The 15,661-nt window shown below is 42.4% G+C and overlaps 1 protein-coding gene across 12 annotated transcripts in view; it reads right to left on the minus strand.

The window, feature by feature from the left end:
* Window positions 1-15,661, minus strand: part of MEF2A (myocyte enhancer factor 2A) — an 88,541-nt gene that overhangs the window by 15,215 nt on the left and 57,665 nt on the right. For all 12 annotated transcript variants that reach the window (XM_053364234.1, XM_053364242.1, XM_053364233.1 and 9 more), the window contains 2 exons: window positions 14,656-14,875; window positions 14,488-14,547 (listed from right to left, as the gene is read on the minus strand). In XM_053364234.1, coding sequence (XP_053220209.1) covers window positions 14,488-14,547; window positions 14,656-14,875 — 280 coding nt within the window. The remainder of the gene's footprint in view (window positions 1-14,487; window positions 14,548-14,655; window positions 14,876-15,661) is intronic.

Here is a 15,661-nt window from a genome sequence, read left to right on the forward strand (position 1 = left end):
AATCACCCCGGTTCCCAGGGGGGGGGTTACGTTTTCCTTCTCCCTCAATTCTTCCTCCAGCACAGTTCTTGTAGTTTCCCATCGTGGAATTCTTAGTTCTTATCAGCAATTCAATTCTTTTTGGACCTTGGTTTCCCAGTCCTTGTTTTGGAAGGTTTACAGTAGGGAGGGGGACTGACTTCCTTTTTGGATCCCCCCCCCGCTCGTATCAAATCCGAAAAAAAAAATTCTTTTTTTCTCCTTTTAAACCCGGTTTCCAAATTACTCACGGGTTGTTGTTACAAATCCGAATTTTCAATGGAAGAAGTCAGCGCTCTCCGCCGGATGGCATGCGGCTTCGCTCGGCAGGGATAGCAGAGGACTCAAAGCACCACGCTTCTCCCCGGCACCCGATCCGTAGCCTTTAAAAAGGCTCCTTCACGAGTCGGGAGGGCGCTAGCAGTGCCAGCCGAGTCTCCATGTCCACGGCCTCCGTGGCCGTGGTTTTTAAGGGTCCCCGCGTCGCCGATGCGGTAGGACCCAGCCCCTGCCGAGCAGGCTCCCTCCGGAGCTCGGAGGGAGTCCGCCATTCGGCGATGGCGCCAACCCGGAAGTCTGAAGCAAAGTTCTTAACCCGAGGTACTATATTTGGGTTAGCGGAGTCTGTAACCTGAAGCGTCTGTAACCTGAGGTATCACTGTATAGCTATATATCTATATCTATATTGACAGGCTCAAAGGTATACAACAAATCACATTTGCAAATTCTGAGGTTACTATGCATATAAAACACAGCCAGGCTGTCAGACATGCTGCAGGCAGCCTCTTGGGCAGTCTCACTCTCTGGAACACCGGAGAAGCTATGGAGTGCACTTTAAGTCAACGTGAGAACATCTCTCACCCTTTGGCCACCTTGTAACTTAAGGGAAGCGGCAAAGCCGTGCTCTCCAGAACAATTTTGAAGTAATAATTCTTTCCTACGCCGTGAAAGGGACAGTAAATCAACTGCCTCCTTCTCTCTCTTTTTTGTGGGGGTGGAGAGGGAAGATTTCCCAGAATTGAAGAGAAGGCTTCAGCATGGCATTAGTCTTAGGTACTAAGTTGTTGTTTTGTTATAATTCCAGTTTCAAATTTTGCAACTGTGTGCATTTGAAAATTGAGGCTGTGAGGCTCCCATTGTATCTTTTCTGAATGCAATGTACAAGTGTCCTTCAGAAGCACACATTTTTAATGTCTGAACAATTGCACTATGGCTGTAGCTTAGCAACAGTTTTGCACAAACCGTAAATATTCTCGCATGTGGAAGAACATGCAGTAATTGTAACCAGGCTGAAAAAGATGGGAATCTGGTCAAGCATTTGTCTCTGGCCACATACATACACACAGGAATAGCTTGTGGGACCCAAGCCCAAAATGAAGAGCCAGAGAAGGCTGGTTGACACAAACAAGTCAACCGATAGGTGGTATTTACAGAACATGTCCAATTGATTTCTAAGAAGTTGACACTAAGCATCTAACCACCTCCATCTGCATCTTACTAGTCTAGAAAAAAAATAATTGCTGGAGGAAACCTGGAAAAGCAAAGGGGGAAAACTAAAAAGAGAAGCCAACCTGATGCCCTTAGAATGATGCTGGGCTCCAATTCTCATCAGCCCCCTATTAGCAGAGAGCTGAAGATCATCTGGTGGGCACATTGGGTACCCTGCCTTAAAGAGTGACCAACTGCAATTCACTCAGCAGGTTGCACCCATTCACCAGAACAGTATCAGCCAATGAAGTTGGCTTTAGGCAAAAACAGGATGGACCACTCGCCCAGTTATCCTATCACCACTTGCTCAGACTGTGGCCGGAACTCGGAACCTTCTGCATGCAGGACGTCTGCTACCACCAGCAATGACTCTTCCCCAAAAGGAATGTTTCAAGGTGTGGCATGCATAAGCTTACTCCTGCTGTTCACAGTCACCATGGTATCACAGGGAAGGATGCAGGACCAAAATTGTTTCTGCAGGCCTATGTGTACTATGATGCATAGGCGTAGCTGGGGGGGGGACTGCCCCTCTAAATGAAGTAAATCCATTAAAAAACTGAGGTTCTGCCCCCCCATGAAGCCCGCCCCCTAACATAAATCCTGGCTACACCCATGCAGAGTTATGCCTAGATTTATCAGCACACTGCCATGAAAAAGTAAAAAGAATAGTTGCACTATGGAACAAAATGGTAGCTAAAGAAAACAAACTTATTCATACAGTGCTACCTCGGGTTAAGAACTTAATTCATTCTGGAGGTCTGTTCTTAACCTGAGGTACCACTTTAGCTAATGGGGCCTCCTGCTGCCGCCGCGCCGCCGCGGGAGCATGATTTCTGTTCTCATCCTGAAGCAAAGTTCTTAATCCGAGGTACTATTTCTGGGTTAGCGGAGTCTGTAACCTGAAGCGTCTGTAACCCGAGGTACCACTGTACTTGAATGGTAGTATGAAGGAGGAATCAGGGCCACAAAGCCTCCCCTCAGGGGATCCAGAGAAAGGATATCAGCTAAACACAGGGCCCAAGCAAAATGGGCTGCCTACCATACCCTTTGGGGATCCAAGTGCACACGTGTGTTGGACTTGACCACTTCTCCCTTATTTGGAAAGCAACATACGGAAGAAGTCTCTAACATCTGCTTAAGAAAGCCTGCCTGGCACTTTAAGAAGCAGAACGCATCACATGTTTACTCTCATCAGTCAACTCCTTCAAGATAAAGGCTAATGTATCATAGCACTCAAGATCACTAATATTACAGCCCGCATTTACCCACTAAGCTACCGATAATGTTAATTGTGCTTGAGCATTTTCTTATAACACCACAGTCTACTTGCTCCGCTGAGGTCTATTAGAAACTGAATTCACAGCCATACAAGACAGCTGCTTGAAGCTTGTATATTATTCAAAAGTCTTTTAACACAAGTCTAAAAGTCCATGCACAAAGAATATTTACCTCAGGTAATCCCCCTTAATTGCAGTGGGGTTTCTTCAAAGCAAATAAACTCATGAATACTTCCTTGAAAATTCTGTTTATCTTAAATGGGAATTACATCAGTGTGGGGTACTTTTTTAAAAAAACCAACTATTCCTATTACTCTCTTCAAGCAAGCAGGCAGTTCTGCTTTTCCTTCCACACCCAATACAGTCATTTCCTGCAGCCCTTCTTACAAGGGACTGTCAGTCTTTCAGAGAACATTTCATATCCTTTAATGGCACTGTCAGACATAAGCCTCTCTCAACAGTGCGGAGCCTCACTCAGGCAGGCAGACTGATGTGAAGCACTCTGCCTGCCAGAAAACAGAGCCATTTTCTAGATAAGCCATCAAAATAGAAAGGAGAAGATTGTGTGCAAGAGATAAGCAATACTCTCAACCTAAGAAGCGTTTTCTTTCTCCCTCTCTCTCTCTCAGAGGGGAAGAGAGAGAGAGAGAGATTATTGTGCATGACACTGTCTATGCTTAAGTCAGGAAGATTACTTCTCCCACAACATCCGGAAATATATTTGTTCTTCAAAATCTTAGAAACTGCCTTACTCAATGCAAACCTTGGTAACCCAAGAATATCAAATTATAAACCCAAGTGAAAGGGCAGTTAAAAGCGCAGGATTTTTTAGCATAAGGTCAGGAGCCAGAGGCAGATAATGATTACAAGATGATGTAATAGTCAGGCAACTTTCCCAAATGTAGCCAGGGTAACCCTTTGTGTGCCAGCTTCCTCTTCTCAGCACAATGCATGTGTGTGCACACATTAGAGACAGTAATTTGCACCTTTTAAAAACATGTGAAAGAGAGAAAAAGAGACTGTACTGGTTACCCCTGGGAAAGCATTTGAGAAGAGGAACTGTTGTTTTGAATAAAAAAAAATTCATCCACTGCAAGACACATTTTTTAAGAAGCAATTTCTGCAAGTTATTAAAAGTACTTTCATAGATAGAGCAGATCTAATGGATTGTGTGGCATGAATGAAAGCCTTGATGACTTTCCCCCTTTTTCTTTCTTAAAGCAAATGTTAATCAGGTTAAACCAAAGAATAATAATTACTACCGATATGATTATCTGAGGGGAAAATGCTGTTTTGTGCGGTAATGTAAAACCAAAAACCAGTAAGAATGCCAACTATTCTATCACCTTCACATTTTTAATATGGTATTCCTAGCTGTATGCCCTCTAAGTCCAACATTCTTTAATTCTATCATTGTGCTCTATGTTCCACAATACAAACTGCACCACAATACAAATTACACAATAAAGACAGATGCCTGGAAAGTACTGCCTGCCTTCAGTGTTCATCTGAAAGTGATGTTAACATCCACAATTCATTTTTTTTTTTACATATGACAATAGAAAACCTGGAAGCATGTATGTGGTTTAGAAAATCAAAGCTTGGACACATTGTGAGAGTACAGAAAAGAAAGAGCGTTTAAATTTGTGATGTTCCCCGTACTTCAGGCTTTTTATTATTTATTATACAATGGTACCTTGGGTTACAAACAGTTCAGGTTACAGACTCCGCTAACCCAGAAGTAGTACCTCAGGTTAAGAACTTTACCTCAGGATGACAACAGAAATTGCGTGGTAGCAGGAGGCCCCATAAACTAAAATGGTACCTCAGGTTAAGAACAGACCTCCAGAACGAATTAAGTTCATAACCAGAGTACCACTGTACTCTGCCCCTGAGGTTGTTTATACTTAAGACAATACAATCCAGGTTCACACTTCACACTGAGTTATATTATCATTGCATAATGTTTGGGGCTGTTCCATGCTGAGATAAGCCATTTCTTGACTCGGTGAGTCATCTGAACCCAGCCTTGTGGCTTAGTTCTCTCAGAACAAGCCACAAACAGCAAACCAGGAACAACCCTTGGTTACAGACCATGGTCAGTTTGAAGAGAGCTAAATGGCAAGCCCAGGTTCAGAAAATATGCTAAGCCAAATAATGGCTTAGGTCAGTGCAGCGCAGCAGTGAGATGACTGGGGAGGAGCAAAGCAGACACAATCTTCGGAACAGCAGCAACAAAATGACCCCATCTCCACTCTAAATCACAATGCTGAAATTAAAAAATCCCAGAGAAGATATTTGTGTGCAGGGACTGTGCACTCAAAACAACTTCTTAGTCTCAGAATTCTTTAATGCTGGGTGTATGTCTTTTGTACCAAGCTCTGGTTGATGTTTCTCAGGAACCTAGTAAAAAAAACCCAAGTAAATCGTGTAAGATCAAAGTCTGTCAACTTTAGAAGACAGACACAAGCATAGCCTCACACTCTTGGGTTTTAGGGATTAGATATAGAACCTGGTAAAAAGACATCAGCTACAATTGTTTTGAGTCTTATGTTAAAATTTTGCTTACTGGGTTTTTTGTTTTTATTCTTAAGGCTAATATTTTGGTTATTTGCTTTTTATGTTTTGTAATGCCATCTTTGGTTCTATACTTTTCAAGAACCAATTTCTAAAGCTTAATGCATCCCTTCACAAACTCATTATCTGATTAAAAGAGGTGTCAAGCAGGGTTGCATATTGGTACCTTTCGTATTTATCATCAATCTCATCCCTGAGATGGCATCCCCTTCCTTCTTCTCTCCCTCTCTTGGAAATCGCAAAGTGTCCATTTTGCTTTACACTGATTACCTAATCCTGCTCTCTTTGAACAAAATTGGACTCAGATGGATGCTGGTCAAATTTGGCCAACTGTGCAAAAAAGAACACCTAAAAGTTAGTTATGCCAAAACTAAGGTTGCTGTATTTGGTAAGAGGGTTACCAAGCCTAAGTGGACATTAGATGGTCACACCCTCGAGCAAGCACATCGATTTAAATACCTAGGATTACTTATTGATGAAAAGCTTCCATGGAAACCCAATCTGGATGCAATCAAGCTAGTATCTGCCTGCTCTACTAGACAGCTATACAAGTTCTTCCATTCAAGGGGGGGGGCAGTTAATCAATCCAGCCATTAAGGTCTACGTGTCATTATCATATAGCTTTGATATTTAATAAAGATAGTGAGGCCCACTAGCCAGTGTTCCTCCAGGAAGGTATTCTCAGAGCATTTTAACAGCTTGATTCCTTTTCTAGTCTAACCTTCCTGTGTGTTAACTTTATTTTACTGCAACACCGATATTATTTACATACCAACCATGTGAAACGCTGAGCTACTTCTCTATCAAATTAGGACACATTTGCCTTTCAAATGTGGCAGCTGTCTATCTACCTCCCACCCCACCTCACCCTCTCAATAAATTATAATTTTTCTATAACATCTGGTGATACTAAGCAATCAACCATGGGAAAAGGCTTTCACTGGCTGCCAATTCATCGGAGGCCACTTCAAAGTGCTTTTAACGCAATACAACCTAGGTCCCGATTATCTCAGCAAATGCCTCCTTCTACATAAGCCTACTCTCTCAGCAACTGAGATCTGCAAGGCTTTAATTCAAATTACAACTCTTTTGGAGATTGCTTTGCTTCTTGAGGAGACTTTTGGTTGTGGCCCAGTGCTCTGGAATGCCCTCCCCCAAGAAGTTCAGATGGCCTTCTCCCTGATGCATTTTTGCATTCATTTTTATTAAAACAACACCTAAATCAACAAACCTTATATTCAAAGGAGTAATAGATACACAACTGAATATGCAATATCTACTCATTTAGAGTAGACAAATATTATGGCACAAGTTTTGGAGAACTATCATGCAATTCATCCGCTGCATGAAGTGTTACCCTCAGCAGGTGTGAATGCAGCAGGGGTGGGTACAATTTTGCTGGACTACTTTTTGCATTTCCTTGCCATTTAACTCCAAATGGAATTAAAAATGGAAGATTAGTTTGGACATTTGAGAAGAATTGGCTTGGTTTCCCCCCCAGTGTTTATAACTATGGCGGGTTTAAACTTAGGATGGCTAGCACATGGTCCTCTAGATGTTACTGAACCACAGCTCCTATCAGCCCCAAACAGCTTAACCAAGTATGATGAGTTTTGTAGTTCAGTAACATCTACAGCAGCGGTTCCCAATTAGGGGTCCAGGGACCCCTGGAGGTCCGCAGAACACATGAGAGGGCCCTTGCCTCCCCCTCGCAGCTAATCGTATTGCTGGCAATACGCAGCAATATATCACTCCTTGCATGAGGAAGAGCAGGGCAGCCGATTTCAAGGCACCACCAATATTGCACAATGATCTCAGCCGATATTGCTGCTTATTTGAGCTGCCCTCCTTCACGCTGAGGGAAAACAGGGCAGCCAATTGTGAGGAGCTACCTCCCTCTCACATTGATGGAAAACAGGGCAGCTGATTGCCCTTCAAGGCACCGTGGCACTACTTTCCTCTGACACTGAGGCAGAGCAGCTTTTCTCAGTCAACGGGAAAGCAACAGCAGCCACAGTGGACATGCATCTTTGCTGGCTGCCCCACTGATGGCGGCTTCATGCCCCCCCCATACCCATCTCCCCTCCCACTCAAAGCATGCAGTAGAGGTGACTCTGCTTCCTCTCCTCCCCCCCCATCTGATCTTCGTGGCTACTTCTTCCCCTCATCCTCACATCTGATCTGCATGCACCCCAGCCACCCGATCTCCAAATTTTAGACACTGTGATATGTCAGAATATCACAATGTTTAACTGCTGATATATCATGATGTTGAAAACCATATATTCCTCAACCCTAGTCTGTTTTTTAGTATACCTAAAACCCTCTGCTTACTAGAGGCTACACCACATTTTGTTCAAAAAATTGCCTTGCAGATGTAACTACAATAGATTTATCATTTTTTCCAAAAGCAGGGGATCCACGGCTTGGCTTTTGGAAAATAGGCCATCCTCAGTAATTAGCTAATTGGGAACCAAAGACCAAGGTTAGATCTAAACTGATGTTGCCCTGGGGCCAAGAGTGCCTGTGCTTGGCAATGTGCCAGTGCCTCTGCCCCTGCCCCCACCCAAATACCACCCAAACATGCAACATTTGAGTTTTGTAAAGCAAAACTGCATCAGGTGCCCTGTCTCATATTAGATTATTATCTGTCACACAGAGCAGGTGCCCCTTAACAGTCTCCCAGGCAGACTAAAACCCTGGTTCTGTCTCAGTGCCTCAGAGGGAGTTCATTATCACATTAATTTCTAGCATAAATTATAGAAAGCCAATTGTTAGAACACATTGCCTTCCGACAATTTAACTTTGGATATAAGCACCAAACATCTGATAAGGGATATGGCTCAGTGTAAAAACTCAAAGCTCCTTAATTGTTGGGACAATATGAATTCATAAATTAAAACAAGAGCTAAATGAACACTTCTTTGAAACATGAAGATTTTAACTTCTGGCTTCAATACTGTCTCTCTTCTTGCTTTAAGCGTCCACAAAACAGTACCCTCTGGGTGGAGGAGAAGAGAGATACAATTTGATGCATGACTGGTTTTTTTCAGCCTTAATTACAGATATTAGTATTTGTTCAGCCTTGAGTCAACCTAAGAATGACTGTTTTCCACAGGAGATTAACATTTCAATACCTCTAAGGGAGGTGCCCATCACACTCAGATCTTTAACTGACTATACTACAGTATTCTTTAGATGTTACAGGAGTGATGTTAAACCATTTTTCTGCTGTTTAATTCACACAGTAATGTTTAAGAGAGTTTAGGAGAAAAAGGCAAAGTTCAGTAATTAATAGAGCACCTCATTTGCACACAAAAGGTCCCAGGATTAATCCCCAGCACCTCCAGGTAGACTTGGAACAGAACCCTTTCTAAAATCCTGGATAGCTGCTGCCAGTCAGCTAGAGGGACCAATAGTCTGACTCAGTATAAGGCAGCTTCCTATGTTCCAATATTGTTCCTATGTAAGAAGACCCTGTGTAATGGACAACTGCACTCAACTTCGCCACTCAACTATCAACCCATGAATTCTGCTTTGATGACAAATGTGTGATAAGGACCTATGTGATTGGAATCATCATTGGTCAATGTGTTTTCAAATATTACAGCAGAGTAGCAGGATGAATCCTTGGAAAAGCAAGGACGTTGCCACTAAAACATCTAAAGAGCATCAAGGAGAAGAGAGGAAATAGGGAATTGCAAAAGAAGAATTAAAATCTAGTTTGAAATATTACCACTTGCTAAAAGAAGTTATCTGGAGATTTAGGGTGCAATTTTCATCAGTATGAATATAAAACACAGCTCTAGCTCTTGTTTTGACATACTCATCCCAGGGAGGCTGTGAAACCCTTGAACTGGTGTCTGGATTCAGTTTTGGGATGAATGAAACCATTCAAGCTAAAATTTAATCAAGACAACACAGAAAGACTGTGGAAACCAACCAAAGTGTACGGATGTTTGGAACCAGACTAGGGTGGGGTTACATCCCTCCCCTGATGTAACTTCCTCAGTTTGGGGGATCTCCTGCACTTTGTGTTGTCTGTGGAAATCCAGTATGTGTTCAGGATGATGTGGCATATGTGATTTTACCTAGATAGGGTTTACCTAAACTATGCTACACATGCACTAATGACATCCAGACTTGAATACGTGTCTGCCTTTGAAGACTATGTAGAATGTTCAACTGGTGTAAGCTACTTTCGTGATATTGGATTTTCAATCCCATGTTGTCATTTTATGCTGTGGAGTTGCCCAGAAGACTACTTATTAGCAACCTTATAAGATTATAGCACGTCAGTAAATAAACTAAACAAACACGTGCCCATCTATATATTGATGGGGGAGTTGGGCAACCCTTTGCACTGGTTGCCCATGGATTTCTAGGCCAATTTAGTAATGATCTTTAAAGCTGCCACTGATTTGGGGTCACATTACCTTAGAAGGACCTGCCTTCACTTGTATGAACTTGCCCATGCTCTAAAATCAGCTTCAGAGAGTCTATAATAGGTCTGCCATTTATATCAATTCAGTTAGTGTGCACAAAAGACAGGCGCTTCTCATGGTGGGCCCACATTTGTGGAATTCTATTCCGACAAATGAGCATATGGTACCATCAATACATGCTTTTAAAGACCCATTTACTCCCTGACAATGCTGGATGAAAAAATGAAACATTTCAGCTGTTTTAAATGGTTTAATGCTGACTGTTATTGTTGAAATGTTTGCTACATTTTTGATTATATACATACTTGTGGTTTTGGGTAAGTTGCCATGCGACAGCTTTGTCCTAAAAAGTGACCTAAACATATTTAGATAAATAAAGTAATGTAACAAATGCCTGTGGTTTGTTATTAATTCGTATTCCAGTTTAAGTGGGTCCTCTTTCAGAATGCATCAGCTAGACTTCAGTTTGTATTTTCAGGATGGTGGAGGTTAATTCCCACCTGCCACAGTGTGTCACTGGAGTAACTGACAAGTCACAGCATCCTGACAAAATACTGGATGCTGACCGTTCAGTAATACAGTGAAACTTGAATGCCCTAGCTAAAAGCTACAGTGACATATTTAAATTTATTACCAAGTTGGCGGGGGGGGGCAGATCCAGGAAGTGGCAGAGTTTCACTTCTGATGGGCTTAAAATGCTGCTAGATTTACTGCCCTAGTTTGGATGTAACACACTCAGCTTGCTAAGCAATAGTTTAGGAAGCTCTGTGGAAGCATCTGTCCTGCACACTCCCCAGTCCTCTTCTCTCTTCGTTGACATGCTGATCCTCTACATGCCAAACAGGGAAGTGTGGTTTAATGTCAGTTTACTAACCAGGATTTTAAACCATGGTTTGAATGGAAAAAGAAAGCATCACTTCAGCTAACCAGGATCAGCATGTGTCAAACGGAGGAAGGGGAGTGGAGAGTTAAGCATTCCTTGCTTACAAAATTGCATCTAAAAGGAGCCACTTTCATCTGCATTACAGAGTTGCTGTAATGGTAGCTACCGTATTTTTCGCTCGATAACATGCACCTGACCATAACACGCACATAGTTTTTAGAGGAGGAAAACAAGAAAAAAAAATCTGAATGAAACAGTGGATGTATCATTTTTGTGCTTCATGCTGTGGCCACAGACATGTGATTTGACGGTGAGTTTTGACCCAATGCAAAAATCCTGAGAATCCATGTCGATCTGTGCTTTGTAACCATGTTTTTGTACCATTGCAGCCCCAGGCAACAATGGGTGCGTGATTTTTTTTGGTGCAGGCTGTAGCCATGGACATGCTATGTGATCTGATGGTGAATCTGGGGTGACCCAATGCAAAGATCCTGAGGATCCATGTGGATCCGTGCTTTGTAACTACGTTTTAAGTGGGGAGGGAAGAAAAAGCATAGAAGGGACAAGGAGCATGAGACGGGTGTGCGGAGAAGCAGCTGGCTAAGAATGCAAGAGAGGGGTTTAAAGGGGGGGGAGGAAGGCAAAAGTCCCCCCCACCCAAGCCAGCCCCCCCCTCTCTCTCTCTCTCTCTCTCTCTCTCTCTCTCTCTCTCTCCTGCATGTTTTCCACTGCCTGCAAGTCCCTAGATGCAGCAGCAGCAGCACCGGAGCACGGAGAGGAATTAGAGGGAAGGACGCTCTGCTTTCCCCTCTGCTTGCCTGGAGGGGAGGGGATTTGCCTGCTCTTTGTTCCGTTTGAGCAAACACAGTAATGAAACAGAAGAGGGTGGGCAGTAAGACCCTGAGGCAGAATGCAGGAAAGCAGCAGCCTCCTCTCCTCCGTGACGGCGCGATATGATTTTTGCCTGATTTTTGCCCTGTACTTGGGACAGTCAGCTCCAGGGACCACACATTCGCTCAATAACACGGACAGACATTTCCCCTTACTTTTTAGCAGAAAAAATCTGCGTGTTATAGAGGGAAAAATACGGTAATAGTTCATGCTTAATATTTCATTTTTCAAGGCTACTATGGAAGTTTGGAAGTCTTGGAGTGATTGCTTGGCACCAGCATTCTCTCCCCTGACTCCCCCCACTGAATTTAGGCACAAATATAAATATACTCAATTTAAAGAATGGAAATCTAAGCATTTGTATAGAATTAGAGATGTTGTGGTGAAGGGCCACCTCATCAAAGAACATTTTGAGGGAGAAGTTGCAAGGTGTTAAAGTCTTGTGGCTCCAATTTAAGCAGGTGTGGTCCTTTGGGAAGGAGGGAACTTATGAGAAAGGGTGGCATGCTATGGTCCTGGACACTGTTTGAAGGTTTATGCATCAGGTTGAGCCAGCAACTGAGACCGTCTGCCTCAGTAATCTATATACTGCTTATTAAGTAATCAGTGGGTGACAAAACAGGTCTCCAGGGAAGGAGATATAGATGTGCACTGAAGATGTGGATTGGGAAAGGATATGCGAAGGATATGCCAGAATCCAAGATACATCCATAAAGGTACTTTACATTGAACATAAAAGTTCAATGGCACTGTACACCATCCAAGTTTTCTGTACACCAACCAAAGAACTGGTTGTGCATCTTTGGAGAGTGGATATAAAAAAAAGTTGCTGAGTGTTGGAAGTCAGTTAATGGGCCCTCTAGAGAGCAGTAGATGAGTGTTGTTTGGTCCATAAAGGTAAAGGTAAAGGTACCCCTGACCGTGAGGTCCAGTCATGACCGACTCTAGGGTTGCGCACTCATCTCGCTCTATAGGCCAGGAGCCGGCGCTTGTCCGCAGACAGCTTCCAGGTCACGTGGCCAGCATGACGAAGCCGCTTCTGGCGAGCCAGCACCAGCACAGCACACGGAAACGCTGTTTACCTTCCCGCCGGAGAGTGGTCCCTATTTATCTACTTGCACTTTTGAGGTGCTTTCGAACTGCTAGGTGGGCAGGAGCTGGGACCGAACAACGGGAGCTCACCCCGTCGCGGGGATTCGCCGTCCTAGGCTCTGTGGTTTAACCCACAGCGCCACCCGCGTCCCTTGTTTGGTCCATAGCCCTCTCAAAACATTTGAGAGTGGTACAAGGCATCATGAAACATGATTGGTTTGATGAAGTTTGGCCCCCTTTTTAAAGTTACATTAATTAACTATTAATCTTCACCGGTCTGCACCACACTGTATGACAACATGGAGAACCCTCCATACCTGGATGTGAATTTACCTGTGAATTGGGTTGCTTAATGATAATTGTATTGTAACAGGAAAATCTCTTTTGCAATTGTATATTACCTTTTAAATCACATTGCATTGATTTTTTTTTGTTTAAAAACCTTTAATAAATACATTTTCTAAAATTTTGTCATTCATAAATACTGCATTAAAAGTAATTGACCTGCAGCCTAATTTATATCCATTTTCATGCCTAAGCTTTTACTAGAATTAACAGTTCTGCAGAATGCCAGAGCAAAAGCAGGAAGGGCTAAGGTTCTCACAGCTAGCATGCCATCTGCAACCTTAAATTCACATACATATAGTCTTTGTTATCAAAGGACTTCCAGACATTTTTGTTTTAACTTATAACAGTGATACTGGAAAACTGGGCTCTAATAGGAAAATCAATTGATTTCACAGGAATGATTCTATGCTCTCTGACCTGAGCTAACTGATCCTTCACCATCAAATGATGTTGTGAGTGGGCACGTAATATTGACAGCAGGTGTTCATGGCACCTTCCGGTAATTTGAGAACTGGAACACAGATGCCTCTACACTGATTGAAGCAAGCAGCACCACTCTCCAGTTTGTCAACAAGTGCAAGGAAAATATCTGGAGCTCCCCTTCGAAAGTCAAGCTGACATGCAGGCCTACAGATTGATGCCATCCCCACCCCTTTGGAGACTGCTCTTTTTCAGTACGATTTACAGAAAGTTACACAAACTGCAGACTGGCAAAAGCAAAAAGCTCAGAGTTATTCGAGAAGCAGAGAGAGATAAAAACATGCCCATAGGCTCTATTATCCTTGCAGCTGATTCCCTTCAACAGTGCACTTAGTTCAAAATAGAAGAAACTACTAGGAAGATTCAAGTCTCATTACGACTTTGGATGCCAAAATTTAGGGTAACCACATTTTCTAAGCACTTACACCAAAAAGGACATATCCAAGAACATATTACATATAACAAGCAAAAGCAAATGCTGGACATAAAAAAGTACCGTATTTTTTGCACCATAACACTCACTTTTTTCCTCCTAGGAAGTAAGGGGAAATGTCTGTGCGTGTTATGGAGCGAATGCCTACGGGTGGCAGGGGAGATCTGCTGCAGTCGTGAGCAGAGGATCCATGGTTCCCCTTCCTTCCCTCCTCCGTTACAAAGCATGGATCCACATGGATCCTCAGGATTTTTGCATTGGGCTACTCCAAACTCACCGTCAGATCACATGTCTGTGGCCACAGCATGAACCACAAAAATCATATATCCACTATTTCGTTTAGAATAATTTTTTTCTTGTTTTCCTCCTCTAAAAACTACGTGCGTGTTATGGTCTGGTGCGTGTTATAGAGCGAAAAATACGGTAGCAGATATCCTTTCCCACAGCTCAGAAGAGTCAGTCCTGAAAGAAACAGTCTTTGCTTTGATTTCTTCATCTGTTCCTAAGCCAATTAAGCCTCTTGCAGTATTCAAAATGCAAAACTTTGAAACTTACCCACTGGGCTTGAACCAGCTCCATTTGGCACTGACAGATCTGTTGTGGACAGCATACCACCTAATTGGGGGATACAGAGGAAGAATATTTATTTCACTCAGATAATGCAATGTACAAAAGTAAAGAGTGACAGCTTGCTGAAACTTGGGGTGAGGGAGGAATGCTTACTTGCACTGCCTGTACTTGGTGGTCTCTGAGGACCTCCTGGTGACACATTTCGATGCAATGAGGCTTGAGGAGGGGTCAGCATGGTAGAGTCTGTCAAGGTAGAACTTGCTGCCAGTGCTGGGGATACAAGGGAACTCCCAGGATTACTGTAGGTTAAAGTATTGGGGCTGGACACAGGAACAGTGACCGACATTGAGAAGTTCTGCGGAGGTAACCCAGGCTGAAAAGAGTGGGGGGAAATCATGTGAGATTTAAAGAGCTACACTTTCCTCAAGTTTTAATCAAAATGTTAGAAAACAGCTTCTTGGTTTCTAAAAGGAGTTTTGAAACATACATATAGTACACACACATCTTAATTATGTAATGCAAACTATTCAAATTTGTTACATACAAACCACACTTAGCATTCTCAAAATTGGTTAGAGATACCGATAATTACCAAGAGCTACAGATAATCACTCAAAGTTGATCACATGGAGATATGTTTTACAAAATATCATATGTAGAAAATGAAAGATGTTCTGGGCATCTGCCCGTAACTTTCTAGCAAACTTTTAAGAAGCATTTTGATTATTGCAGAAAATGAAAATTATCCCTTTGCAATCAGAAACAGTATTTGAGAGCACTTAAGCATGCAATGAGAGAGGGAGGAAAGGATGTTACTGGAAAATACAGCATACTGTCCAAGGCAAACCTGATTCTTCACATTATGTATTACTATAGAACTATGCTGAAAGTTCTAAAAAAGCTAGAGAGTTGTGCTATTATATTTGTATTCATTTGTAAAACTATTTCAAGTAAAAAAAAATTAATGCATAATTCTTTGCAATTTAGCTTAAGATTGGATTTGAAGGAATGCAATTTATGTTTTTTTTTTAAAAAAGCACTTTGATGAAGTACATGTAAGCATTACATCTTATGTTAAATCCTGTTTCTTTGAAATCCTTCCTCAAAAACCCATCTGAGAATTGTTTGGTCTCTAGTCCCCAGAATCTATTTAACTATA

This window comes from Podarcis raffonei, chromosome 14 (genome assembly GCF_027172205.1).
Source record: "Podarcis raffonei isolate rPodRaf1 chromosome 14, rPodRaf1.pri, whole genome shotgun sequence".
Classification (NCBI taxonomy): Eukaryota; Metazoa; Chordata; class Lepidosauria; order Squamata; family Lacertidae; genus Podarcis; species Podarcis raffonei.